We start from the raw sequence: 24,093 nt of genomic DNA on the forward strand, positions 1-24,093 counted from the left end.
GTACCTAGTAACATTGATGATTAGATGCGACACTTACGATGACGCTTTTTAAACTCTCCTATTTAAAACCACCTCGTTGAATGCTCGTTAAACCCTACCCCTATTGTGATTTCATGGAGTTATTAATCACAGCCCTGTTGATCTGCTTAACCGAACCTTCGTGAGCGTCAGTCCACTTGCACGAGCAGGCAGCTACGGACCTACAACCGCTTGCTCAACCTGCACTCAGCTCCAGGACTTCCCTCGAGTGGGTATCCGGTGTCCGGGCGGGAAGCTGCACTTCTAGCTGCAAGCCTGCATGCAATGACCATGTCATGAACGGCAGGGTCACTGCTTCCATTGAGAGCTGAGTGACGGGACCGCGATGGGCCGATATGATCAACCAGCCGCTCATAAATGGAAGTAATTGCAACGCCCTTGACGGGGGTTAAGAAAAGACACCAGTTGTCATGATACTGCCACAAAAGAATCAGGGGGATTACCCCTTCCGCTTCAGCTGGCATATGCGCATATTGCACTTGTCTGCTTGGAATATCTCAGTTCAAGGTGAGTGACCGGTTGGAATTTCCCAACTCATGTCACATCACGGCATCCTGCTGTCCGGCATGGCAGCGGCGGCAAGAGGGAAGTTGATGCATGGTTGGATATTGTAAATATTTCAAGTTTCAAGGCTCAATCTTCACCTTTTCTTACTCCAGCCTCACATTAAATCTTGAATTCTGGTCTCTGGAAACTCCACCAACTCTCCCATCAATCGCTCAGCCTCTCGAACAATTTCTGTTGTTGAAAAAAAAAAAGAATATCGATTTTTTTTCGAAATAAAAATGGCATCCCAGAACTCCCCCGCGCCCGCCAACCAAAGCGGGAGCCTACGCATCTGAGGATTGGCATCAGGGCCCAAGATTGACACCCCAGAAATGTACGACTCTTTCAACACATGTGGCAACCGGCCCACAGTAAGGCCAGTAAAATACTGGCTTGTGATTGGCCGGTAGGCCTGTGAGAAAGATTAAAAGGGGGGCCCTCCCACTGGCTCTTTACATGTGAGAGCTAGTGGGAGGTGTAAGTGAAAGACAGTTGTTTTGGTGAACTTGGGAATCGAACTCGGGCGTTTGCACTTGGTATTCCACTTTCCAGTGTAGGAACATTGGCGATCTTTTAAATAGGCTATTTACTATGGAAGTTGCGATAATATTAGTTTTTTCCATTTTGCGGTTGATATGTGGCCTGTGGGAGTTTTGGCCCAACTAAGCTTTGGAGGCCGATCAAGATTGACATCAGGGCCCAAGATCGGCACGCCAGAAATGTACGACTGTTTGGATTCACAGGCTCCCGCTACGGAATATAACAACAACAACAACAAGGCCACCATCGCCGACCTTGCTGCCGCGCCTGAGAGCGCCCACCTCGTCCTCGCGCGCTGCGCGTGCGGTGATCTCCATCGGTGTCCCAAACCCCCAATCGACCTTGTACCGTGATTTATCCAAATTTGGCTTACTACTTATAATAGCACTGTGCTGACTGAAGCTTAGGCAAGAGCAAAGAATGATATTGGGGGGGAAGGATACGGTGGGGGCAGACCGCCGGCGGCGCTGGACGAGGTGGGCGCTTTTTCGGCAAGACGTTTTGGGCTGGCTGGCGTTTTTTTGGCTCGCTCTGGCGATTTGGGGCTGGGGTTGGGAGTCCGGGTGGTGATCGCGGAGGCGGTGGTAGCGGTGCTGTTTTTTTTGGCGGACGTTTAGGGCTACAATCTTATATTTCTCCAATGCCCGGTGTGGGTGATATAGCTTCTGCTGTGCCGCAGGCCAGGCTGCCTGACGCAATGCAAAGGAATGATCAGATCACCGCTCTCTCACCCAGCTTGGCAAGATGCGGATGTAACGACCACGAAGATGATGAGAGCGATCGGTCAAAACTTGCAGTCGATAGACAACAGCGACATGGTACCTAGATAGATTGTTTTTGCAGAGCTGGAAATAGATTATCGTGATAATGCGTAAACTGGGATCGCCGCCGGGTTTTATTTCTAAGTTTCAATGTTTATTTTCTATTGGCGCTTAGCGGCCAAGCCTAAAGTGTTGGAAGATCGAGGGGGTAGATGTAGAGATACCATAAGGAAATTCACCTCAGAATTTGGCAGAGAATTCATCCAGAATCGGCATCACATTTCCCTTGAATTGATTGAGTGGTTGTTCTCTCCAACGACACCGACGCCCCCCTGGCAATCTTGACACCAGTAACGATATACACCGGCACGCGGTATTTTCTCTCCGTCAAATACCCCTTTACATCATCCTGCTCCGACACCCGCTGTATATACTCCTCCGTCGCGACAAACTCTCCTGTTTCGAGCTCGGGGACTTGTATTACGTCGTTGGAGCCGCGCTCGAGGAATAAACCGAGGTGGGCGCCCATCAGAAGGTTGAGGCCGGCGAGGAGGGTGGTCCAGAGGCCGAAGCGGCCGGTGAGGAGGTCTTTCCGCGTGGAGGAGAAGGAAGTTATTGTTGTTGGGGGTAGCAGGTCTTCGGGGTTGATGGGGAGTCGCGATTTTCGGTTTAGGGGTATCAAGTCCGGGCTGAGGGGGTCAGGGAGGATGTCGCCGAGGCGGAGGGAGGAGGGGGAGGTGGTGAAGTTGGGGGCTAAGATGTAGGTTTTCTTTGCCATTGGTGCGGTGGGAACGGTGACGGTAAGCGAAAGTTGGTTGGAATGGAGGTGGTAAGGGGGGGGGGGAAGGGGCGGTAGAGCGTTTGTTGTGAGGAGTCTTGACGGTGAAATCGTTTGGTGCGGGGTGTTTTCTTGTCAGCTTTGGGGCTTACACCAATGGGGCAGTATGCCGAGCCCGGCTGAGCTTCAGGTCCAGCTTCGCGACAAGTCATGGTCGGGGATGGATGAATGGCCAGTAATTGACGGCTAGCCATTCTTGACCAGAACGATGTAGGTACTCATCATCCCCTCAGCTGAGTACCGAGGCAAACCAGACCAGGCGATCATGTTTGCGTGCTTATTTCATAATACACGGGAGAGCTAGTCTTGGCTCCTAAAGGCTAAGGTAGCGGACGGCTGTTACACCGAGCTTGCTGTAATACTGCTTATTCTCGATATTAGCCTCGGACTTATGGTTTCAAGTTGTTACCTCCTGTGTTACTGTCGTTAGATACTCGCCATGCTTGGATAATTGCGCTTATGAGCAAGATGAGCGACCATCTCTCCGAGATCATCATGGGGATCGCTGTTTTGACAAAGAGATACCATCTACGGCGACACCGTGTGGCCTGCAGTCTTACACCAAGAGGTAGAGAAGTTTTCGAAGCCATCAAAAATAGTAAAAGATCAGAATATAGAGAGAATGGAGATCACGATGCTGTCAAAGCAAAGTATAAAGGCTCATGGTTCTCCATCCCATCCTTTCGTCTCTCATCATCACCACCAGCTCATTCACCAACCCAGCTTTGACAACCACTTCTCAAGACACCCCAAGACAACCGCATCAACCAATCTCAAAATGAAGTTCTTCACCACCCTCCTCTCCATGGTAACCCTCACCTCCGCCGCCGCAGTAAACCACGACTTCTACGCCCCTGTCGACGCCCTCGCCAAACGTGAAGCCGCCGCAGCCCTCAGCTTCGACCCTGCCCACGACCCCCTCTCCGCCCGCGGTGACGAAGACGTCAATATCATCACCGCTTCTCTCGAGGACGGAGCCGAAAAGGTAGAAATCATTGTCGACGGTGTTTCCCAGGGGTATCTGATCGTCAGTCCTGATGGCGATGGTAACCTCACCCCCTTTTTACCCTTTTAAACTTCCAAATGAAAGTAACCCATCCCTCCCACAGTCCAAGGCTTCGACGGCAACGGCACCTTGGTCGACCTCGACGCCGTCCTCGCCGCTCGTGACGTTGAGCACGTTGACAAGCGCGCTCTTGGCTGGCTCCAGGTTCTGGCTAGACTTGCTCCCATCATCACAAAGTTTGGCCAACGGGTTGTCAACTGGTTGAGGTGTGTTGGTGCTTGGAGTTTGATTTTGGATTGTGCTCCCAAGGTACGAACCCCCGGTGGTGTACGTTGAGATGTGATGGCTGACAGTTTGGATTTTTACCTAGCTCATCAACTGCGCTACTTATGGCAAGGCACCTTGGGAGTGCATTGCTGGGATTAACTGCATTGGAAAGGCTGCTAGAAACTGCTAAACAGACTGTCGAGGTTGCTCTGGAGGGAGACTGAGACTTGCGGGCGAGGTGTCATGAGATTTTTGCTTGGATGGTTGGACTGCGTGGTTTTGTTAGTTGTCTTTGGCTTCGCTGTGTGTTTAAGATATGATATTCTTTAGGCAGGTGGTGCGGTGGCCTGGTCTAAGACAAGTCAGCTGAGTGAGTTGAAAACAGTTTATCGTTGTGATGTCATACTGGTCCTTCGTCTTGTGAGCTGGGCTGCCCAATCAGAGCTTTTCCCCTCTTGTGACTGAGACCTTCTCATTGGGGAAGAGCACAGCCACATCTCGATCGTGAGCCTTAGCCCCGTATTCAGGGGCCAGTAAGCAGGGGTAATGTTTCCCCGCTGGAACACAGATATTCTTTGAAGAAGACTTATCACTTTGAAAGCTTTCCACATCCTCAAAGCAAACAAAGCAAGATCACTTCAGAAGACATCATGAAGAAGCTATTCCGAAAGCTCAAGGACAAAAAGCCCACTGGAAATGACCAGGGTCTCTCGGAGACAACCTCTCTCCGGGAAGCTCTCCCCTCCATTGCTCAAGACATCACACCGCCTGCCCCCATCCAAACTCCGGTTGCTCAACCATCACCCCCTACAACTACAGCACCGCCCATAGAAGTCCTCCCATCGAGCAACATCTGTCAAATCTGCTTCCACCTCGACGCAACACACGCCCCTAGAGATGGCAACCTCAACACCAAAAACCCTTCCTGGGCCGAACTCGAGTACAATCTCCCACCGGACACACATGCCGCCAAACTTGTCCCCAAATCAGAGGATCTCATCAATTCGGCAAACGGCGGCTGCATGCACTGTTTCATCGTGCGCACAGCGTTGAATGCCATCCATCCAGGCTGGGAGAACGAAGAGACCATCCTCCACATTTTCCTGGCGACTGGTGTTCCCGTGGTAGTGCGACTAGAGTTTGGAAGCTTGATCACGGTGCATATGAGCCGGGAGGAGGCGTTGCAGAGTTTTGGCACTGATGTTCCGATCAAGTTCACGGCCACTGTTTGTGATCCTGAGAAGCCCAGTGTTGATGTCGAGATTTATCGACCACTTTCGCCAAGCCCCTCTGGAGGCTCTGGCGCCCCTGGACCAGGTAAATACCCGTCTTCCCCGTATTGTCAGAAGCTTTATCTGTTCTGTTTGCTGATTCGTCGTGTGTTAGGCTTCGACTTGTCATCCCTTGTACGGCACGTCGGCTTCGGCGAGGAGATCCCACAGTGTGCCGGTAATGAGGACTCGTTAAATTTCATCAACCAACGAGTGAACGAGTGCATCACATCCCATAGCTGTGAAGGCAACCACAAGCTGCTTCCACAGTTGCCTAGCCGGGTGGTCTGGGTTCAGGCGCACACGCCGAGCCGTATTCAGCTTGTTGAGCCCACTGGAATCCGCGCCAAGTACATAGCTCTCAGTTACTGCTGGGGTTCCGTCTCGCCAGATACCTATCTCACTGATGCACGCAACCTGGAGTCAAGAAAAGCAGGGATCAACTACGATGAGCTTCCGCCGCTTCTGCAAGACGTTGTAACGTGTGTCCGCGCCCTCGGCATCGAGTATCTGTGGGTTGACCGGCTGTGTATCGTCCAAGGCGATGGTGGTGACTTTTCCACGCAGGCACCCAAGATGGGTGACATTTACGGGGATGCCACACTCACAATCGCAGCCGCCTCTGGGGACTCTGAAAATGATCGCATTCTTCTTGAAAGAGACACCAAGGCCGGCCCGTTCTCGCTTGACCTAAAGCTCAAGGGCATGGGTACGCTAACGCTGAAGGTCCGTCGACGAACGCACAAGATTGCAACCGAATATGTGGGAGGAGACTATGGTCGAGTGTCAACACGGGCCTGGATCTGGCAGGAACGTCTTCTCTCGTCTCGCACCGTGTTCTTCACCCCCCGTGCTCTCAAGTTTGAATGCCATCACCACTCGGTTTGGCAAGGTTATGCCCCTGGCGTTGTTGGAAACTCGTGGTCAACACACGTCGAATTGGCCTCCAGCTCACACAATGCATGGCTACGGTTGCTCATCGAGTTTATGAAGCGCAACATCACCAACGCATCGGACCGGCTGCCCGCCATCGAGTCCGTCATGAACCGAATCGCAGTCAACACCGGTTGGAGCCCTTTTAGGGGCGTCTTCGAGGAGAAGCTTGTCGAAAGCCTTGGCTGGAGCGCCATAGACCTGACAACATCTTCGGGACAGGCTGGCTGCCGTATGAATCCTGGACACTATGCTCCGACGTGGAGTTGGGCGAGCGTTGATGGTGAGATTACGTATATCCACGTGTTGACCGACCAGCACCACGCGCCCCTGCACCAGGTTGATCCCCTCATGTACGAACTGCAATGTCGAGATCTTGATCGTGCCACTGGCGCTATTACAATGGTCGGAAGCTATCTCATTGGCGGCATTCGATGTACCATCAAGCCGACCGCATCGTACAGCGAAGAGAGTGAGATGACCCGTGAGGTGGGCAAGTACCGCTACACCCACAAAGTCCAGGTATCTGGACAGCATCCGGACTTCCTCTTCAAGCCTGATGTCCCATTGATGTCGGTGGAGGGTGACCCAAATCAGCCATACTCGGGCTCGGTGGTAAGAGTGCCGTACGGGGTCGACGATCCAACAGAGGAATGGACCGGAAATTGTTTGGTCTTGTTGGTTGCGAGACGAAAAAAAAGGACGCTGGCTCTTCTGCTGGGAGCTTCGCTGAGAGATATCGATGGAGCGGCGTGGGAACGTATTGGACTATCCACCTCGATTAATGTTTCTGTCTGGGACGAGGAACATGTCAAGACGGGGCGGATTAGGGTTCTATGAGTGTGACGGAGAGGGCTCTGTACAACGAACTGCATTCGGCTGGCTTCTTCTGAGGTGCTGGTACTGGCCGATTTGTGAGTCACTTACAAATGATCAAACATCAAGTACTGGAAAAGGTGGACTCACCAAAACAATGACCCGATTGTGATTTTCAACCGAGCCGCAGATGAGTAAACGGAGGTGGTTTACAAGAGAGAGCCTCTGGAAACAAAACAACGAGAGATTTTAGTGAAAATGGCGGAATCCAGCAGAGCAGTGGTAGGTAGAGTGTAATAAGGCAGGCAGGGCAGGAGCAACATTGACAATAGAAGCATGACGCAACGAAGAGCCGCTGCAACCTTGACATGCTGCCTGCCTTTTGAACTACTACTCTGGCACCTAATGACTGGTCTTTTTCTGCCCACTGTCTGACGGTAACTCGCCATCTGGAGCGAAAGCTGACGAGTGAATTTGAAGGACCAGTGCCCAACACCAAACAACACCTTCTTCCCCTCGCGCTTGCCCTTCACCCAACTTTCCCCCACTAACACGCCGCTTCGAGACAACTACGTCTAGCAAAGAACATGATATCTCCGGTTAAGGCACCATCTCAAGCCCATGGCATCGGTCTTTGCCGTCTGCCCACTGAGCTTCGGTACCAGATCTACCGTCCGGTTTGGGAGCTGCGGGTCATCTTCTGGGAGACAAAACATGCTACGACTTCCCTGACAACCTGCCTGGTAGATCGCGATACGACACACAAAGGCCACCAGTTACACTCCACATCAGCCACGAGGCCCGAGAGGAAACACTGGGACACTATCACAAGTATTCCATCATCGCGCATGACTCACATTGATAGTTTGCGTTGTGCCTTCCATTGGCACTCTGACCTTCATGAGTCAACATTAGACTTCACTTGGCTTTATAAACCGGCTCTCCCCACTGCCACCGTGTCATTCATATGACCTTCTATTTGCATATATGTCATATTTCTGCATTTGAACCATGCTACCGCGAAGGAAATCAAACCACCAGCGACCGGTACTATCTCAGCAATTAGACGTCACGGGACAGTCTAGCCTCCCGTCTGGTTTCAGGTTTCTTTCCCTACCAGTTGAGTTGAGATTGCAGGTTTATCAGGAAACATGGAAGTTTACCATCATCCTGGTGTCGTTCCGCGGATGTTGGCAGCTGCTTCAAGTTATGAAAAGGGGCAAAATGCCTGCCACCTTACATCTATGCTTGGAAGCAAGGCAAGAAACTCTGAGATATTATCATCTGTACAAAGCATCAGCAGCAAAACTCGTTGCCCCGAAGATTTCTTTTACTCAATGCGGCTATATTGGCCGAATCTCGACATCATACATCTCGACGTTCCCTTTGCATCAGGCCCTGTAAAAGGGCACATTCAGATTGAAAGACTTAGTCCAGCTACCCTGCGATTGACATTGGGCCGTGCCCTAGTACCAAGTGCAGTACTGAAGTGGTTTGCTGAGAAACCCCAGCTGTTCGCGGGGCTTAAGACCATTGATTACTGGGTCTAGACCCGTCTAGAATGTTTGAAACGGAGTTACGGAACGATACCGAATCTGCCATGTCCCGCCCTCAACATCACTTACTCCGGTGGTTCATCGAAAAAACATCGTTTACAAGCCAGCAGCAGTCGGTAGTCGCTTGTGCCCAAATCCCCACTGTCAAACGCCAATCTGGCACTGGAAATATGACCCTGAAGCTAGCTATTGGGTCGCCTCTACCGGCCCTTATATCAGCTCGCAGCGCCCCTTTGTTCGCGGAAAGGAAATTAAGCTTCCTGATCCAGACGGCTCCGCCAGGGTTGTGATGCCCTCCATCAGCTTTGATTGAAAAGCCACCCGCGCCCGAGCTTTGTTGCGGGAGACAGACGTGCTCCTCTTTGACCCGGGCGATGGGATGAAGAGGCGTGAATGGGTCATTTGCAAGGTTGTTGATCCATCCGAAATACCCAACAAACTCGTTATACAGCTGGGCGCCCGATACCTGCTATATTTGGACTAGGATTTGGCCCACTATGCGACACTTCTTCAACAACGGGAGATCACAGCCCTAATGGAACAACATCCTGATACAAGTCAATTTCTGACCGAGATGCTTCCTATGTTGGACCATTTGAGCACAACTAGGTACTCCAGGTTCCTGCCAATTGGTCCAGATTGGTATTACACTAAGTACCGTGACAGGGAGGGTTGTAAAGATGTTGCGCATGGTGTCTGCGGTCCTGGGTGGTTGTATGCGGCAGGCCAGAGCTTCCCTTTACAGGATGTACATCAAAGCGGTATGGAAGAGCTTTATCCAAAAACAAGGGAGAACAGGATCCGCAAGGTGATGAAATCCGGGAAGTCATGGACAACGGAGAAAGGGATGCCAGATTTGTCAAGGGTTTCTACCAATTAATTCACCTGGAAGACCTTGTCAGATGTGCTGGGAAATTGTTCCATCAGTGCGAAGCTGGGAAACTGAATGGTCAACTTGGAAATGGGCACCTTTGTGAATTGTACTGTCCTTACTCTATTGACAGTGTGTGGAGACAAGCTATCGAAGAAGCTTACTTCTTGAGAGCTGACGAGTTTGGATCGGATAATACGTCAGATGCCAACTCTGAGGCTGGAGGATGAGCCTTGGCCTGCTTGAAGGGACAGAGCCTTTAACTAAAAGTGTAGCGCGGAGAGAGCGGCATAAATCATCTACTTTGACTATCCTGAATCTGTCCAAGCGTGGCGTTGACTCCAAGATAGTGAGGTACTGACGAGGCACGCATTTCCTTTCGTTGTGCAGCTTATAGTGACAGGATCCCGCCGTCTAAAAACCCAAAACAGTCTATACTAACCAGCGTTGACATGTCTGCTTTTTTGCATAAGCTTGTGGGCGTGCAGAAGACAAATTAGGATAACATTGCGTGGCCGAAGTAACACCAAACTATATCCAAGACTGATGTTAACTGACAGTTGTGCCAAGGACTGGAACACGACCACATATTTACCCCTCACGCCCCCGATCAATCTCTCGTCAATGACCGACAAGCATCTATCCTGCACGTCTCCGCCTCCAAGATCACATTCCTCTTTTACTCTATCGCTCACATGTCGTAGGTTTGTAGGAATTGTCATAAAGGCCCCATCTAACTGATAATCGGGCAAACAGATTCCGTCCACCACCTTGTGAAATGGCAACGAGCCCCCGGCGCGGTTCTGATGGTCTGATCCATCCATCCCAACAAGGCTCGTGAGGAAGGGGAGAACCGCTTCGCCAAAACCATCGCTGTAACGAGGCCCATGATCAGTTCTGGATTCATCGGTCAACTCTGACAGAGGGCTTCTGGCATCCAAACAATCAAGCGCTCTGGTGATAACTACTCCAGCCCAGACGTCTGGTGGTCTGACTTCGAGCAGAGACCTCCACAAGATCACGATCGAATTCAACAGTCAGCTCGGTGCTGCCCACCCCGAAACAATCACGACGATGTTGTGCTTCACACACAAACAGTTCGCGGACGCTCTCGAAGTTCCCCAAAAATTCGTTCAGAAAGGTATAGCAGAACTCTCAAAGTCCTCAAGTCTAACCACCGACAAGCTGGGCTTGGAAAGGGAATCAGAGATGCTTCGCCTGGTTGTTTAATGCAACTTTAATTATAAAAGACATGGAGGATAGCGCAGAGAAGCTTTTACAACTGCCCTTTGAGCGCTATATCGAACTACGAGTCGGCCAAGACCCATGTCTGCTCGATGCTCAGGTCCACGTGGCGGATACTGTTAAGCTAGCTTCCAAGCTTGAAAACCACATCTCTATTATCTTTGATGTCAGATCGGAGGCTGTGCAGAGATTGAATAAGCTGGTTGACAAAGCAGAGGAATTATCCAAAAGTAACGACTTTGAGAAAGCGATCAATCTCTTGAACTCAGCCTACCTATTGTTGAGTGCCGCGCTTTCGGAGAAGGATGGACTCAACAGCGTGTTGGCTGAAGTGCCAAAAGACCGGTGAAACCCACCTGAATTGGAGGTTAGCCAATAGCCATCAGATGGAAAAAAGAAGTCCCGTTGTAAGGTTCGTCATCCCTGAAGGTAAGAACAAGACGGGGGTGATGGGAAGCAAGGAAGGAGATTCTGGATTGCAAAGGAAGTTGAATGAGTGGGTTGATAGGATCAGGGGACTAGTGGCTTCAATCGATATCAACATTTCTTAGCAGGTCATTTGGACGAAATTGGATGGCTTAGGTACATTGAGTGGGAAGACTGACATTTCAGGTCCATTTTGGCTTTTTTTATTTTACCTGAATAAAGCGGTCATGTTATTGAACATGATGTAGTTGTATTCCACTAATCTATATCAACTTGACCTGGAGCAAGTATGTTGTCTTTCTTTTCTGTTCATTCGTTTTTAGTGCACTTTGGGCGCTACGGAGTCGTAGAAGAGAATGAATGTGTGATGTTTTCTCAGCTATACCCGTACATCTATGTAATCTAACAACTAGTATCGACGACATAACACAAACCCACATGTATCAAGGTAATCGTAGACACTGCTCTTTTGCTCCTAGATTTTGCAAAGCTGCATCAGAAACAGCTATGCCAAGTCTTGCGACAGGCATCGCTATAGAGAGCCCAACCCCCGCCATCACTCTCAAACTCCTCCCTCAAACCGAGATTTTCAAACCCATGATCAAGAACCCCCACCTGTCAAAAGCCTCCTCTTGTAGCATATGAGGAACAACCGGATATTTCCTGCCATCCCCAGGCGGCAATGCGGTACAACTCTCATGAATCTGATAGTCGGGTAGACAAACACCATAAATAGGCTGCACAGACGCAAGCGAAGCCCCCGAACACTTAACCAAAACGTGAAAAAAGGAATGACCTCCCTCCGGAAAGCAACGTCTAGATGAAACTCCATACTCGGGTGGATGTATTGCCCTGGGGCTGGGTTTTCTCTCTAAATAACTCCACTGCTCCTCATCAACGTTGTCGTCCTCGTGCCAGTCACCCTCCTCCTCCGGAGGCAAGTAGACCGTATGGCCCAGAGGGTGATTCATACCCAAATGCTGAAACGCCCTCTCCACCACTTCTTTTCCCCACACTGTAGGGGGTACAACCTGTAACACGGACCACTCCTGCTCTCTCTTCTTATAGTCAGTGTCCCGACACTCATGACCACCACTGTTGTAGATGAGAGCCTTGTCCCCTTTGAGGATCTGTCTGTCATCGACATCAACCCGGTGGGATACCGTCCCAGGTATGATCAACGTCCTATTCGGTATTGGCAACTGCTTATCATCCTCAAGCGTCCAATTATCCTCTTATGGCCTCTTTGTGTAAGGTTTGTTTCCCTCTGGACTATACACCCACCTCTAAATCTAATCCCTGTTCTCACACCCCTCATGGCCACAGTAATAGTCATCACACTCCACCGCCCTCCAACACGCCTCCTGGTGCGACACCAGTTTCATCTCTTTTTCCGCTCTTGTCCGACAAATCCGATAGCGGAACCTCATGGGAAAGAAGACTCCGCTTCGGTATATATACTACCGCCATCTGCCGTCGTGCGCGTGGTCCCAAAGTCTATCGTCCGAACCCCGTCAAAAATTGTCGGTACCCCCGGCAGGACTTGGTAGTGAAACAGCTTGGTCGCAAAGTAAACGTCCATCTTCCCGTCCGATGGTGACGTGAAGAGAGGCGGGTGGGATGGGAGTCATGACCAGGCTGGGGTAGTTCTCCAGGCGGAGGTTGTCAACGTGGAGGATGTCGACGTGGGGGTTGATGTAATTGTTGAGTCATCTCATCTCACGCCGCCGCGCGGTGAGGTACATTAGTTGGAGGCGCTTGTAGTGTTTCAGCGTCTCTTCGCGCGACTCAAAGGTGAGGTGGAGGGTGACGGGGAGGTGTGGGGAGTTGCTTCTGTGTGCTGCGTTCGCTTGCCGGCTGCTACTCGCGTGGGTGCGGTTTGGCCTGATGGCGAGGGATGAGGGTGCGGGATTCCCACGTGGCTCGGTAGATCTGTAGGCGGACCTCAAGCAGGGAGGAGGTCATACCAGGTAGGTGGTCATACAAGGTAGGTGGTCCTCTTCGCTGCAGTGGAAGAGACATGGTGTTTGCTTGGTCTGAGCTGCTGCTCGTGATGCGGTCTCGCTTGTGAACGAAAGGAAAGGGAAGAGCTGCCGCGCTGCTCACAGGGCAGATATATTTGTCCTTTGTGGCAACCGCCGGCAAGCGCGGGTCCTCATGCCATTTCTGCCGCCAAGTTCGGCGCTCTGGAGCCATCTCGTCAACGAGAGCTTCATTGCGTTGGCCGGCGAGAGCTCCATCCGGTTTCTCGACAAGCGCTCCCTCCTGCTCGCCGGCAAGCGCTCCACATTCACAATTTGACATGGATGTCTAAATTGTGATGAACGTGCATAAAGTAGGAAGGGAATCCTTTCTTCTGAGGGTGGCCTCAACTGACTCACAAACACATGATTAAGACCTTACCTCTCATCCAGAGAATGATTTTTTGCACCGGCTTTCATTAAGCCGCAACTGAAGCTCTCTAGGCTTTTGTCAACCACCCATGGATTAAGCTAGGTACAAACACAAGTAACATTCTCCCAAAGTCCCCTCAAACAGCTCATCTTGAGCATCAGTAATAAACCCCATTCCACACTGCCTTTGTTTGGTTCCTTGTCTCTAGTGCCCAACATCTTTATTAGGTAACCCATCTCCCCACCCCCCAATACCATGCATGAAAGAGACTGGAATTCTGCATTCTCAATCTTGACGCATCTTAACATAGATTTCAGCGGCCCAAGCAGGCCTTTCAGTGTCTTTGACAAGGCTCATGATGCACAGTCTCAAGAGCAGCACATCCACACGGTCAAAAAAGAGCAGTACTCTAGACCACAATCACGACAGACCTGCACCCCTTCTATCATCCCTAGTCATTGCTGCACTCAGACTCTACACCCCTGCCTTTTTATCGTCAACCGCAGCTCATCCATAAAAGACTTCTCCACACATGGAAAAATATCCACTACCACCTTCCCTCTGCCCGAACCGATCGTGGCATTCAACTGACAGATCTCGTCTCGATTCTCAAGATTGTCAAAGATTTGGATGGCACAGTCGACAAACGCCAAAGAGGACGCCCCATGAATAGACACAAAGAGAGAGGAGGGCGTTATCCTTCCCAAAGTGAAGTCTGATAGGAACCAACCCGAGCATCCGTGTTGGAATACCTGGTACCCACCAACCACTGCATCTTTATCATGTCGATATTTGGATTGATATATCCACATCGGTATAATGGTATAGCCACTGTGTGTAATTACTCAGCGTCTCCGCACGTGCTTCATGGTTGAGGAACAATGTGGCAAGCTCGTTTCCCTCCTCTCCACACTGCCGCAGCCGTGCCCCAACTCCATAATGTAAGACTACTGTTCTCGGTCCCCAAGTGAGGCGGTGGATCTGAAGACGAAGTTCAGCGGGTAATGGTGGGAAGCCGAGTTTCACGGGGTGTGCGACGGCTGATATGGTGTTTGTCATTTTGTGGGGTGGGGTTTTTCAAGGTAGGTGGTGAAGGGAAGTAGAGATGTGAAGCAAAGGAAAGATTGTGGCTGAAAGGAAAGGGAGCAGAGCTCAATGAGAGAAAAGACTGTGTGGGAGGTGAAAATGGTGACTGTGTGGATTTCAAACTTTTCTACCGAATCAGATTAACTGAGATGACTCCATCCACCACATATGGAGACTACAACATGGAATTAAAAGGCCGTGAAACAGAAACAACAGGCCATGTATGATAGTTCCTTGGCTTCTAAAAACGGTGAATAGGCCTTTGGATAGTATGATAAGACCTTTCAACAGTATACGTCTTGGAAGATGATCCAAGGTCTTGAAAGATGCCTAGCCCTCACTGGGCCTTAAGCGTTGTCGATAGCCGTTTACGGATAGTCGGTAGACTTTGAAAAGTTTAAATATAGGTAGTATATATGCCTTTAAACGTATTAAATAGGCTTGAATTATCAGTTATAGGCGTTTGGAAATCATTGAGGGTCATGAAACATGCCGCGACGTGAAATCAAGCAGACTCGAGTGACAATCCAAACAACGGCGTGAAATATTTTGATTCCAAAGGTTCCTCCCCGGGGTATACAAAAGCCTCCTCCCATCATTACCACATACATCATCCAGCCATGAAACCTCTCTAATCCAACATGAAACCGCTAAGCATATCCGAAACCTTCCCTATTTAGATGACATTGCCCTTCACCTGCTTGAAATCCTTTACCTTGATATCCCTCCAAACAGCCACCGAAACAATCGAAATGACCTGAATGACGGCCGACGCAATAATCATGTACCTCATAGCATCGCCATACGAATCTTGAATGGCAATTCTCGTCTCGCTGCCCCACGGGTAGTCGAGCTGGGTCTTGAGGTCGGAGAAGATGAGCGACACGTTAGCCTTCTCGGCCTCGGGCAGGAACTTGTTTAAGCTCCTAGGGAAGACAGTGCCCCAGATAGAGGTGGCCACGGTGCCGCCAATGGCGCCACCAACGTTGGCGAACATGGCCTCGATGGCCAGGACAACAGCGATGTACTGATGGGTGGTGGCAGCCATGGCAGCCATCTGCTCGCAAATAACCAACGTGCCGCCGGAAACTGCAATGAAGATCTGGCACATGGCGATGTATCCAATGTTGGAATCTGGCTGGCGGAACACAACCATGAGGGCAACGCCGAGAATGGTTACGGGAACGCCAAAGTACAAGGCCAACCACTTGAACCGGCCAGTCCAGCGGATCAGCACACCGACAACGAGTGACCAGAAGCAGGACCCAATGCTGTAGATGTTCTGGATGTAACTGGCCCTGGTGATGTCCAAGCCACTGACCACCTGAAGGAAGGAGCCAAAGAAGCTGTTCCAGATGTAGAAGGAGATGAACAGGTTACCGGCAAGAATACAGGCACCAAGAACAGTCCGATCGGTGAGGAGTTCATAAGGGATGAAGGTCTTGGGTGCCCACCACTTCTCATACACTGCAAAGGCGACGCAAAGAACAAAGCCCACGACGAGCATGGCAATGCAGGTGGCCGAGGCCCATCCGTCCGTCTGGTAGAAATAAATGTTGAAGGGCAAAAGGAACAGTGCCAACCCGGCAATGATGAGCAAGAGCCCAAAGACGTCGAACTCGATGGCGTAATACTTGAGGCTCTCAAGCCAAGTGCGCCCAGAGTTTCTCTCCGGCATGACACCAAGGGCCTTGGCCTTCTTGTAGTTCTTGTAGAAGAGGGCCAACAAGGGAACGCACATGACAGGGGTGATGATGGCAAAAGCGCCAAAAGCCCATCGCCAACCAGGGCCATAAAGGAAAGCGTCCGCAAGGGGCCCACCAACCCAGACGGTGATGATGTAGGGGGAAGAGGCAAAGGCGAACATCAGAGATCTGTTCTTGAGGGACGAGGTGTCGGCAACGAAGATTGAGATCGAGTAGGTGACGCCATTGTAGCCAACCCAGTAGAAGACTTGAGCGGCCGCATATGTTTCGACGTTTTGGCATGCAGCCATCAAGACGAGACCGATTGTCAGGCAAATCACCATGAGGATGAAACCCTGCGGACGACCCCAGATATCGAGAATCTTGGCAAGGGGCAACTTGGACAGGCCGGAGATCAGGTACGCAAAGATCGAGACGGTAGGGGTGAGCGAATGGGCAGAGAAGGCACTCGTGACGTAGGGCAACAGACTGTTGGTCATGTTCTGCTGCATCGCATCGACGAAGTAGATGATCCAGATACTGAGCAAGCATAAATGTTAGCGCACAAGCTACACATGCCTAGCGAGATAGTCTACCTACGTGACATATGCTAAAATAATGTCCTGTTTCGTCCACACCTTGGTCAGGGCCTCGATATCCTGCACACCACGCTGAGCATCGAGCGAGATGGCATCTGAGTCGTCAGCGACAGATTCCTTGACACCCTCGGTATTGACGACATTGGCCTCCTTGTCGCTGGCGGCCTTCTCGTCCACTTCTGGTTCCACGACGGGAACATTGCTGTGCGGCCGAAGCCGAGAAAGAGCATCCCTCATATTGTCGGCTTGGGGGAGGAACAGGAGGATCGGCGAAAAGGGATGAGAGGGTAGTAACCAAAAAATGGCCCGGGAAGCAGCGCAACGCGACCTTTTAATCTAATCAGATGGAATGCATCAGGGTGGGAATACATCAGTTTTTCTCCGTCGGCTTGTACCACCCAATGCACATATCCGCTCGGTCCACCCAGTGGGACTCAATGAGTGACACAGAACATCCCAGAGCAACAGGCCAGAACCCACGAGTACCACGGGAATCCCGCGTGGAGGCAAGCACTGGATGCATCATCCTGTGGTGCTCCTGTGATATTCTACAGACAACCCTTGAGCAGTACCACCTTGGCGTGTCATCCGCAGGGATTTTAGGCCCACCGGTGCATGAGGGCAGGCCGGAGCAGCGCGGGTTGCGTCGTTGCCACGGCCGGCGGTAAGCAGCGGGAATGTGGAAGGGCGGCCGGGCGAGAATGGAGGAGGGAGGGGACGAGGCCGAGGAAGAACCAGTCAGGTATCGTTCCGGTGAAAAGCTGGAGTCTGCACTGCAAGTCGATGTTGTTTGGGAGCAAGCTCCGAGCAAGGTCCGGCCGTTGAGAAGATCATGTTCGAAAATGGAAATTCTGGTCGGGGCTCATCCTTGGCAGAGGTAGGGCATTTTTTATCAGATCGTCGAGCATTTCATCTTATCTGATTGATAAAACAAAGTGGCGGGATGGCTTTTATGGGGACAAGCGTTCAACCACCAATCGCGGAGCTTCCTCGTACCCTGGAGCAGCATTTCAGATTCTTGCTTCTCGACCGACGGGCTGCATGGGTGTTTTGCGACATCGGCGACAATTAACAGTGGGATAAAGCTTTTTCTCGAAGGACTGACTGGTCTGTTGAGGCTGCCGTTCTGCAACCAGCTTCACGCTATTGACGCCATCGACTGCCTGTATCACCAGCCCATTGACATCGGCTCCAGTCTTGTTCTGTTCTCCTACACCATATCACTGTTGATGGCTTTTTGCATTTGGTAATTCCGTGGGAGAGACACCTGCTACCTTGCGAACAGCTTGCGCCAGTTTGCCTGGTCCAGAGCGCCCAACTTTTCAAGCTTCAAAGGTCTCGGCCCCATTATTATTCTGTTATGTAATAACAGGCAGATGTTTGGTGGAGCTTATACCGAGGCGAAGCCTCTGGTATGCCATCAACCATTCTTGCTTCAGTCACTGCCGAAGGAAACTACCGTTCATTTTCCAGAGGATTGATGGACATGGGAAACCGTCAGCACCATGGTCCAAATTTTCACACAACGCCCCCCAACATGTTTTGTGTCAGCTTGGAGCTTTGATATCCCACAACCACGAACCTCAAGACACTAAACCCCACATTATTATGCCATAGCGCCGAAAGTGAGCTTGTCCAAGACCCTTCCCACTGGTACCTTGCACCTTGCCGAGTCTAGCTGCGCATTCCCGGCGGTATATGCAAACTTTTTGACAGCATCTCCATGTTGAGAGTTTCAACAACCACCAAGACGCGATGCCAACCGCAACATCCAACCCTTTAGTCATGAACCAGGTCTCCGGGATTTTCTCCTCATCTCGTCCACTCTTGGAACCCACGAACGTGCAGTGAGCCATTTAAATTCAAAAAGGTTCTCTTGCTGTAGATCGTTTCACCACTCGTCGGCTCCTTCCCCACATATATGGTTGCACGGAAGCGTGGGTACCCCACTCGTGATACGTCGCCGCCTTCCTTTGGCGCCTCTTGGTACTGCTTGAAGGATCTGATAACCTGGAATCTAAGCCGTTTCGGTGGTTTACCAGCGGGACTCACCTTTTTTTCCTTCAGTGCTTTGCTACCCCCAGTGCCCCCCAGGGATCACCAGCGAGCGAATCATTTTTGTCGATGTCTTTCTCTCGCGCTGTGGTCGGCGACATCTCGTAGACCGTCGGTGTAAGTAGTGGAATGGTCATCAGCAAACAAAACTCACCGTCCTTAGCAACGAGGCTCACACGGCACACTAAATGCCGCCTAAAACGTCCCTGCGAGTCCATTAAATCGTGATCGTGTAATACATCTCCTCGAAGTGAGCTTTCGCGAGCTCACGTACTCAAAATTGTAAAACTGCGAACATGGTTTATGATGTGACAAGAAGGCATCGGCACCTCCAATAAAACATCCAAGCTTTTCAGAAACCACTCTCGCTCACCGGGCAAACGAAGATGTCAACCTCAAAAATCTCGTAGGTGACAATGTGAAACTCAGAACACAACAGAAACCTGACCAACGAAACCCTACTTCAATCATGACGAAGAGAAAACAATTCCCATTCTCGCACATCGACTATCGTAGCTAGATTCCTTACTGTTAGTGTGACAGGTTGGGTGCCCTTCTCGATGGAGGCTAGTAGTTCCACATCCCACCGAATGTGCCACAGCCAACAATACGTTTCAGTACGACACAAACACCAAAAGCATGGCAAGAAATTACATCCTTGCAGGAGCTGTAGACAAAACTAGCAATAGTCTGTCCTTCAGCACACATCAGCGATACTACTTTACCATCATGCTCAAGGTGAGGATGGCCTATGTTCCCTCTGGGTGAAACTGCCAGACGCGTGTAAGGCATGAAATCTGCCACTGACTGGTATTTCTGGTAGGTGTCCCAGTGACGACGGATGCCATCAGGAGTAGAATTGACCGACATTGAGATGTTTCACCATGAAGAGGTGTCAAGGATGCCCTTCGAGGGACCACAGCAAACTCGCACATGGTGAAACACCAGAAAACTAATATAAGCAATCTTCAAATTTGCGAACAGCCGAATACCTGCCGGCACTAACAAAACCATGTACCCATCCATTGTCTATCAACATTCCAGCCCAAAGAAACCCAAAAAGATATAGTCCCAAGACGCGTGACAACTCATCTTTTACTCTCTCCGATCATAATCCTCATACCCCCACGCCCCCCTCAAAATCCACCCATCCCCCTCCCTCTCCCCCTTAGCATTCTCCCCACCCCAAATCACCACCCCCCTCCCCCCCAAACACGCCCCAAACCCAAACCTCCCCCTCGGCCCTGGGTGCACCTTCCCCTGACTCTCCATCTGCTCCATAGCCACCAACTCCACCTCCGCCCACGTCAGTTCCCCACTGCTCATCTTTGGAAGCTTCTCCCTCACATAATCCTTCACCTTTGCCCCCGTGACCCCCCTTGATGGGAGCTGCAGCGTCCAGATATCCGCTTGGAAAGCCAGTGACTCATCGACAGGAAGGCCGAACATATAGACAAGATACTCCCTCCCATAACCGGTCGTTATCGGAACCAGCGCACCACCAACCCGTGGCTGTGGGCGGGGAGAGGGAGCGGTGAATGAATGCGTTTCCCAGGGGAGGGGTTTTTCCCTGTCTGTGGCGTTGTCGTAGAGATATAATGACAGCAACTCCACTGTGTTGGGGTCAGAGGGGGATTTAGCCAGGACGTAAAGCGTGTTCCCTGCGTAGGCTCTCGCGTCCAGCAGCTCGACCGAAAAAGGAAGGTCAGGCAGTGTCGTCCAGACTGCCTGGTTCAGGTCGTAAAACCAAACCTCGCGTTTCGTTTCGTCGTTGCTACCGCCGACGGAGACGAGAAAACCTTGCTTGTCGTCGATGAACAGGGAGTGACCAGAGCGAGGCGCCATGTTCTTGTATAGCTGAGTTGCACCCCGGAGTTTTGTCCATGCCAGGGTCTCCGAGTCCCACTCCCAGATGACGTTCCCTTCATCAATGGGATTTCCAGAGGCGTCTTCACCTCCGTGGATCAAGACGTAGCGGTTGCCCCTGGCGCAGGCGGCGTGGTTTTTGCGTGCGGAGGGGACGTTAAGTTCCCCTGTGGAGATGTCCTTTGTTGGGAAAGCGGGATAGTCTGCTAGGGAGGTGGATTTGGAAGTCAAGGGATCGGCTTGGGATTTTTCTTGGGGAAGGGAGATGGCGTGCACTGTGGGAGAGCAGAGGTGGCCGGAGGCATCGATGCCGCCGAAGAGGTAGGCTTTGTCGTCGATGACTGTAAGAGAATGATTGGAGCGAGCTATATTGCCGTCATCGCCTTCGGGCTTGTCAAGCTGGGCGAGGGCTACTTTGAGGGGGGCGGTAGGAGCTGCGATGGCGACTGCTGCTGCGGCTTCGACGCCTGTCATGATGACTTGCTCGGCCGCAATGGCTGCTGCTACGACGCCGGCCATGATTATCGTTGGTCAATTGGAAGGTAGCCTAGGTATAGCTGAGTGGAAAAGAGACAATGCGAATACAGTGATGTGTTTTGAACAGGTGAGATATGTTAAGGGACGTCGAAAGACCGAGTGTTTGGGAAGCTGAGGTTGGACGATGACGTAGGTGTGGGGCGGGGACCTTGCTGGCCACAAAACGTTCCTGAATGACACACCGGGTGGTCCCCTGCACCTTCGACCCATCAGCATCATCTCACACATCCAAAAGATTGCGCCCTGATAGACACGTGGCTGCGTTCATCAGCGCACCTCCCTAACTCGCCCCTTTCGTTCAACCCCAGAATCAGCGACAAAGTAGTCAACAACCAGCCTCCCACCCTCACCTCTCACCACCTCGCCCGCCCTCTTAACCGCTCCCAAATAATACAACCTCCCCATCTCACTCACCAACCGATCCCTCTCCTTCCTCCCCAACACCCCCATCCCCTCAAAATCACTCAACATCTCAGACTCGGCGAGGCAGTACATACACCCGACCATCGTATCGGTCTTCACCGGCAAACAACACTGCGGCTGCTTCCACCCAAGATACACCATCACCGCAAGCACAATCACCATATAGCTTAGTACTGCAACAGCCAACCACGTACACGCCTCATGCATCTTCCAGGTAACGGTATTCCGAAACGGGATGCTGGAGAACAAAATCGGTTGTGAACTTTGCCAGCAGGGCGGCAAAGGCGATGTTGAAAAAGAGGACATCTCTTGAGCAGGCGACTGCCAAAGACCAGTGAAGATGTTGGAAGGAGGGGACAGGAGGATGGAGGTCCGGGCCAGTTGGGGCCGGTGGAGAGGCGGCGGTGGATGCAGGAGTGGGATACTTCTAATGACGGCGGTTAGAATGTGTCTTTGATGGCGGACAGGGAAGGTGTAAACTAACGAGAGAAGAAGTAATCCCAGCATCCGCTGACAATGGTGCCGAAGGAGGTGAACAGAATCCGGACACCGAAGGATTGGCTGTCCATGAACCGTTCGAAGGGCGTGTCGAGGATGGTGTTTTCGTAATAGAGGATGAGGATCAGGAGGCCGATGACGAAGAGTAGAGTCGTTGCCCGGGCGAGAAACTCTTTTGTGGTTGGTTTCATGTGCCAGAATCTCTTCTTTGGTGTGGAAGAGACAGGTGTGCGGATTGGGGGTTCTTTTGCCGTGGGTTGTATCGGTGAGTCGTCCTCCATCACCGGACAGACTTCAATCCCATATTCTGAATCATCATCTCCCAGGAACCTCAAACGATACCGCCTCCCTGTCAAAACACTGGCAATCTGATCATTCCTTAGATATCCCCCTTCAGTACACCCGGGCAACGACCGCACCAACCCCCTCACTTCAGCATTGGACAATAGCCCAACCATGGAAGCAATACTCCACGGCTCTGTAGCAACCCGACTCTTCCACCGTGAGAGCAGAACCCCGATCGCGATAACAAGCACAGCAATAGCCACCAACACACCCTCCGCGGCTCGCATGGGAATTCCAGCCTTTCTCAACCCAACGGCACATACCCGACTGAAGACCTTGCAGTTGATCGAGGTGAATTCCAGACGGATTGTCTCGGCCGATAGAGGGATAAGAATGGTGGATAGGAGTCCAAAGAGCACGTTGAGAAATGGGAGGGGATCTTTGAGTCGGTGGAGGAATCTGCATGCTATCCATGGTGCTAGCCAGCTATTGGAGGGCAAATGGAGGGAGTCTGGCAGTGTTCCGGCTTCATGACCTAGTGCCCTGATGGGAAGCATTGAATTGAGGGAACTGACTGCGATCTGGACGGGGATGCCTAGGAGTGTTGCCAGAAGGACTTGAATGAGGGAGGCCATGAGGTAGTCGGTTTCTGAGCTGAGGTTGAAGAAGTTTCCTCGGACTTCTGGGGGAATTGGGCCTATAGGTGGGTTTGGTGGGATGGGAGGTGGTTGAGAGGTGTCGGCGCTGGTTGAAGAGGCATCAGAGGTGAGCGATGAGGCTTCTTGCGAGGTGGTGTTTAGTGTGGTAGGTTCATTGGTGTTGTTGATCTCCTTCTTAGTGGTATGCTCTTCCTGGATCAATAGTAAATGACTTAAGGGGTGTACGGTAGGATCTTTGGGTGAGATTGCAGACGAAACCGAGCCAATGTCGAGGTCAAACGCTGTCCTGGAATCTTGTTTTGGAATCTGAGAAATGCTAGTTTCAGCTGAGACCATAGGTGTGGTCTCCAGAGCAGAGTCAAAGGTAACGCTGCTGGCTCGAACAATCGTGGCGCTAACTTCGTCATGATGGAGAATATCTCCGTACTTTGTGAGAATGGTCATTGGCAACTTGGATAGGGAATTATCTTGTTCGGACACGGCGTTGCTTACAAAGACCAGAGGAGACAAGTTCGTTCCACTAGAATGGCCCTGTTCGCCTTGTAGACTGCTGGCGGTGAAGAATAATTGAGGAATGGATAAGGAGTAACCGCTACTGACCGAGGCAGTTGTCTCAGACTGAGGAGCAAGTGGCGTTGAATCGAATCGCGCTGGAGTTACACTACCGGTAGATGTGACTTCACCCTTTGTTGAAGAGATATTGACTGGCCCCTGAATCTCCGTTTCTGATGACGCGGACTGCGTTGATTTGTTTTCGGTGTTTTATGTCCTCGATATCGGCTTTGCATCAGGACCACGACCGCTCGTGGGCCCTGGAGATGGTGTCACAGTCTCAGTAATGGTCATGACATTGAGGGTTGTTTTCGAGGCCTCTTCCTGCTCTGTGATGGC

The 24,093-nt window shown here is 51.3% G+C and overlaps 6 protein-coding genes across 6 annotated transcripts; 2 read left to right on the plus strand and 4 right to left on the minus strand.

Moving 5' to 3' along the window:
• Positions 1-2,145: 2,145 nt before the first annotated feature.
• QC761_503510 (uncharacterized protein) lies at positions 2,146-2,664 on the minus strand (the record flags this gene model as incomplete). The annotated part of the gene is made up of 1 exon (XM_062879578.1): positions 2,146-2,664. One exon carries the CDS (start codon positions 2,662-2,664, stop codon positions 2,146-2,148), a length of 519 nt encoding a protein of 172 aa, XP_062730717.1.
• A 646-nt stretch (positions 2,665-3,310) lies between these two features.
• Positions 3,311-4,550, plus strand: QC761_503515 (uncharacterized protein). Its single transcript, XM_062879579.1, has 3 exons — positions 3,311-3,770; positions 3,834-4,039; positions 4,101-4,550. The coding sequence occupies exons 1-3, from the start codon at positions 3,347-3,349 to the stop codon at positions 4,185-4,187; spliced, it is 717 nt and encodes a 238-aa protein (XP_062730718.1). The 5' UTR covers positions 3,311-3,346; the 3' UTR covers positions 4,188-4,550.
• Positions 4,551-4,624: 74 nt separating this feature from the next.
• On the plus strand, positions 4,625-7,360 carry QC761_503520 (uncharacterized protein). Its single transcript, XM_062879580.1, has 2 exons — positions 4,625-5,314; positions 5,384-7,360. Exons 1-2 carry the CDS (start codon positions 4,648-4,650, stop codon positions 7,039-7,041), a joined length of 2,325 nt encoding a protein of 774 aa, XP_062730719.1. The 5' UTR covers positions 4,625-4,647; the 3' UTR covers positions 7,042-7,360.
• A 7,750-nt stretch (positions 7,361-15,110) lies between these two features.
• MFS2_1 (MFS siderochrome iron transporter 1) lies at positions 15,111-17,660 on the minus strand. The gene is made up of 2 exons (XM_062879581.1): positions 16,881-17,660; positions 15,111-16,820 (listed from the first exon to the last, which is right to left on the minus strand). The coding sequence occupies exons 1-2, from the start codon at positions 17,114-17,116 to the stop codon at positions 15,272-15,274; spliced, it is 1,785 nt and encodes a 594-aa protein (XP_062730720.1). The 5' UTR covers positions 17,117-17,660; the 3' UTR covers positions 15,111-15,271.
• A 2,369-nt stretch (positions 17,661-20,029) lies between these two features.
• QC761_503550 (uncharacterized protein) lies at positions 20,030-21,319 on the minus strand (the record flags this gene model as incomplete). The annotated part of the gene is made up of 1 exon (XM_062879582.1): positions 20,030-21,319. One exon carries the CDS (start codon positions 21,317-21,319, stop codon positions 20,030-20,032), a length of 1,290 nt encoding a protein of 429 aa, XP_062730721.1.
• Positions 21,320-21,604: 285 nt separating this feature from the next.
• Positions 21,605-23,646, minus strand: QC761_0077300 (uncharacterized protein; the record flags this gene model as incomplete). Its single annotated transcript, XM_062872799.1, is given in 2 exon segments — positions 21,605-22,239; positions 22,245-23,646. Coding segments are annotated over 2 exon segments (2,037 nt in total).
• Between the last annotated feature and the right edge of the window lie 447 nt (positions 23,647-24,093).

The sequence above is a fragment of the Podospora bellae-mahoneyi genome, chromosome 5 (assembly GCF_035222275.1).
Source record: "Podospora bellae-mahoneyi strain CBS 112042 chromosome 5, whole genome shotgun sequence".
NCBI lineage: Eukaryota > Fungi > Ascomycota > Sordariomycetes > Sordariales > Podosporaceae > Podospora > Podospora bellae-mahoneyi.

Excerpts from the sequence above, each read along its gene's own strand:
- QC761_503515 (XM_062879579.1), top strand. The coding sequence starts at position 3,347 with ATGGAGATCACGATGCTGTCAAAGCAAAGTATAAAGGCTCATGGTTCT. Across the intron at positions 3,771-3,833 it reads CGTCAGTCCTGATGGCGATG|TCCAAGGCTTCGACGGCAAC; the intron begins GTAACCTCACCC and ends TCCCTCCCACAG. Across the intron at positions 4,040-4,100 it reads TTTTGGATTGTGCTCCCAAG|CTCATCAACTGCGCTACTTA; the intron begins GTACGAACCCCC and ends ATTTTTACCTAG.
- QC761_503520 (XM_062879580.1), top strand. The coding sequence starts at position 4,648 with ATGAAGAAGCTATTCCGAAAGCTCAAGGACAAAAAGCCCACTGGAAAT. Across the intron at positions 5,315-5,383 it reads CTCTGGCGCCCCTGGACCAG|GCTTCGACTTGTCATCCCTT; the intron begins GTAAATACCCGT and ends GTCGTGTGTTAG.
- MFS2_1 (XM_062879581.1), bottom strand. The coding sequence starts at position 17,116 with ATGAGGGATGCTCTTTCTCGGCTTCGGCCGCACAGCAATGTTCCCGTC. Across the intron at positions 16,821-16,880 it reads ATTATTTTAGCATATGTCAC|TATCTGGATCATCTACTTCG; the intron begins GTAGGTAGACTA and ends ATGCTTGCTCAG.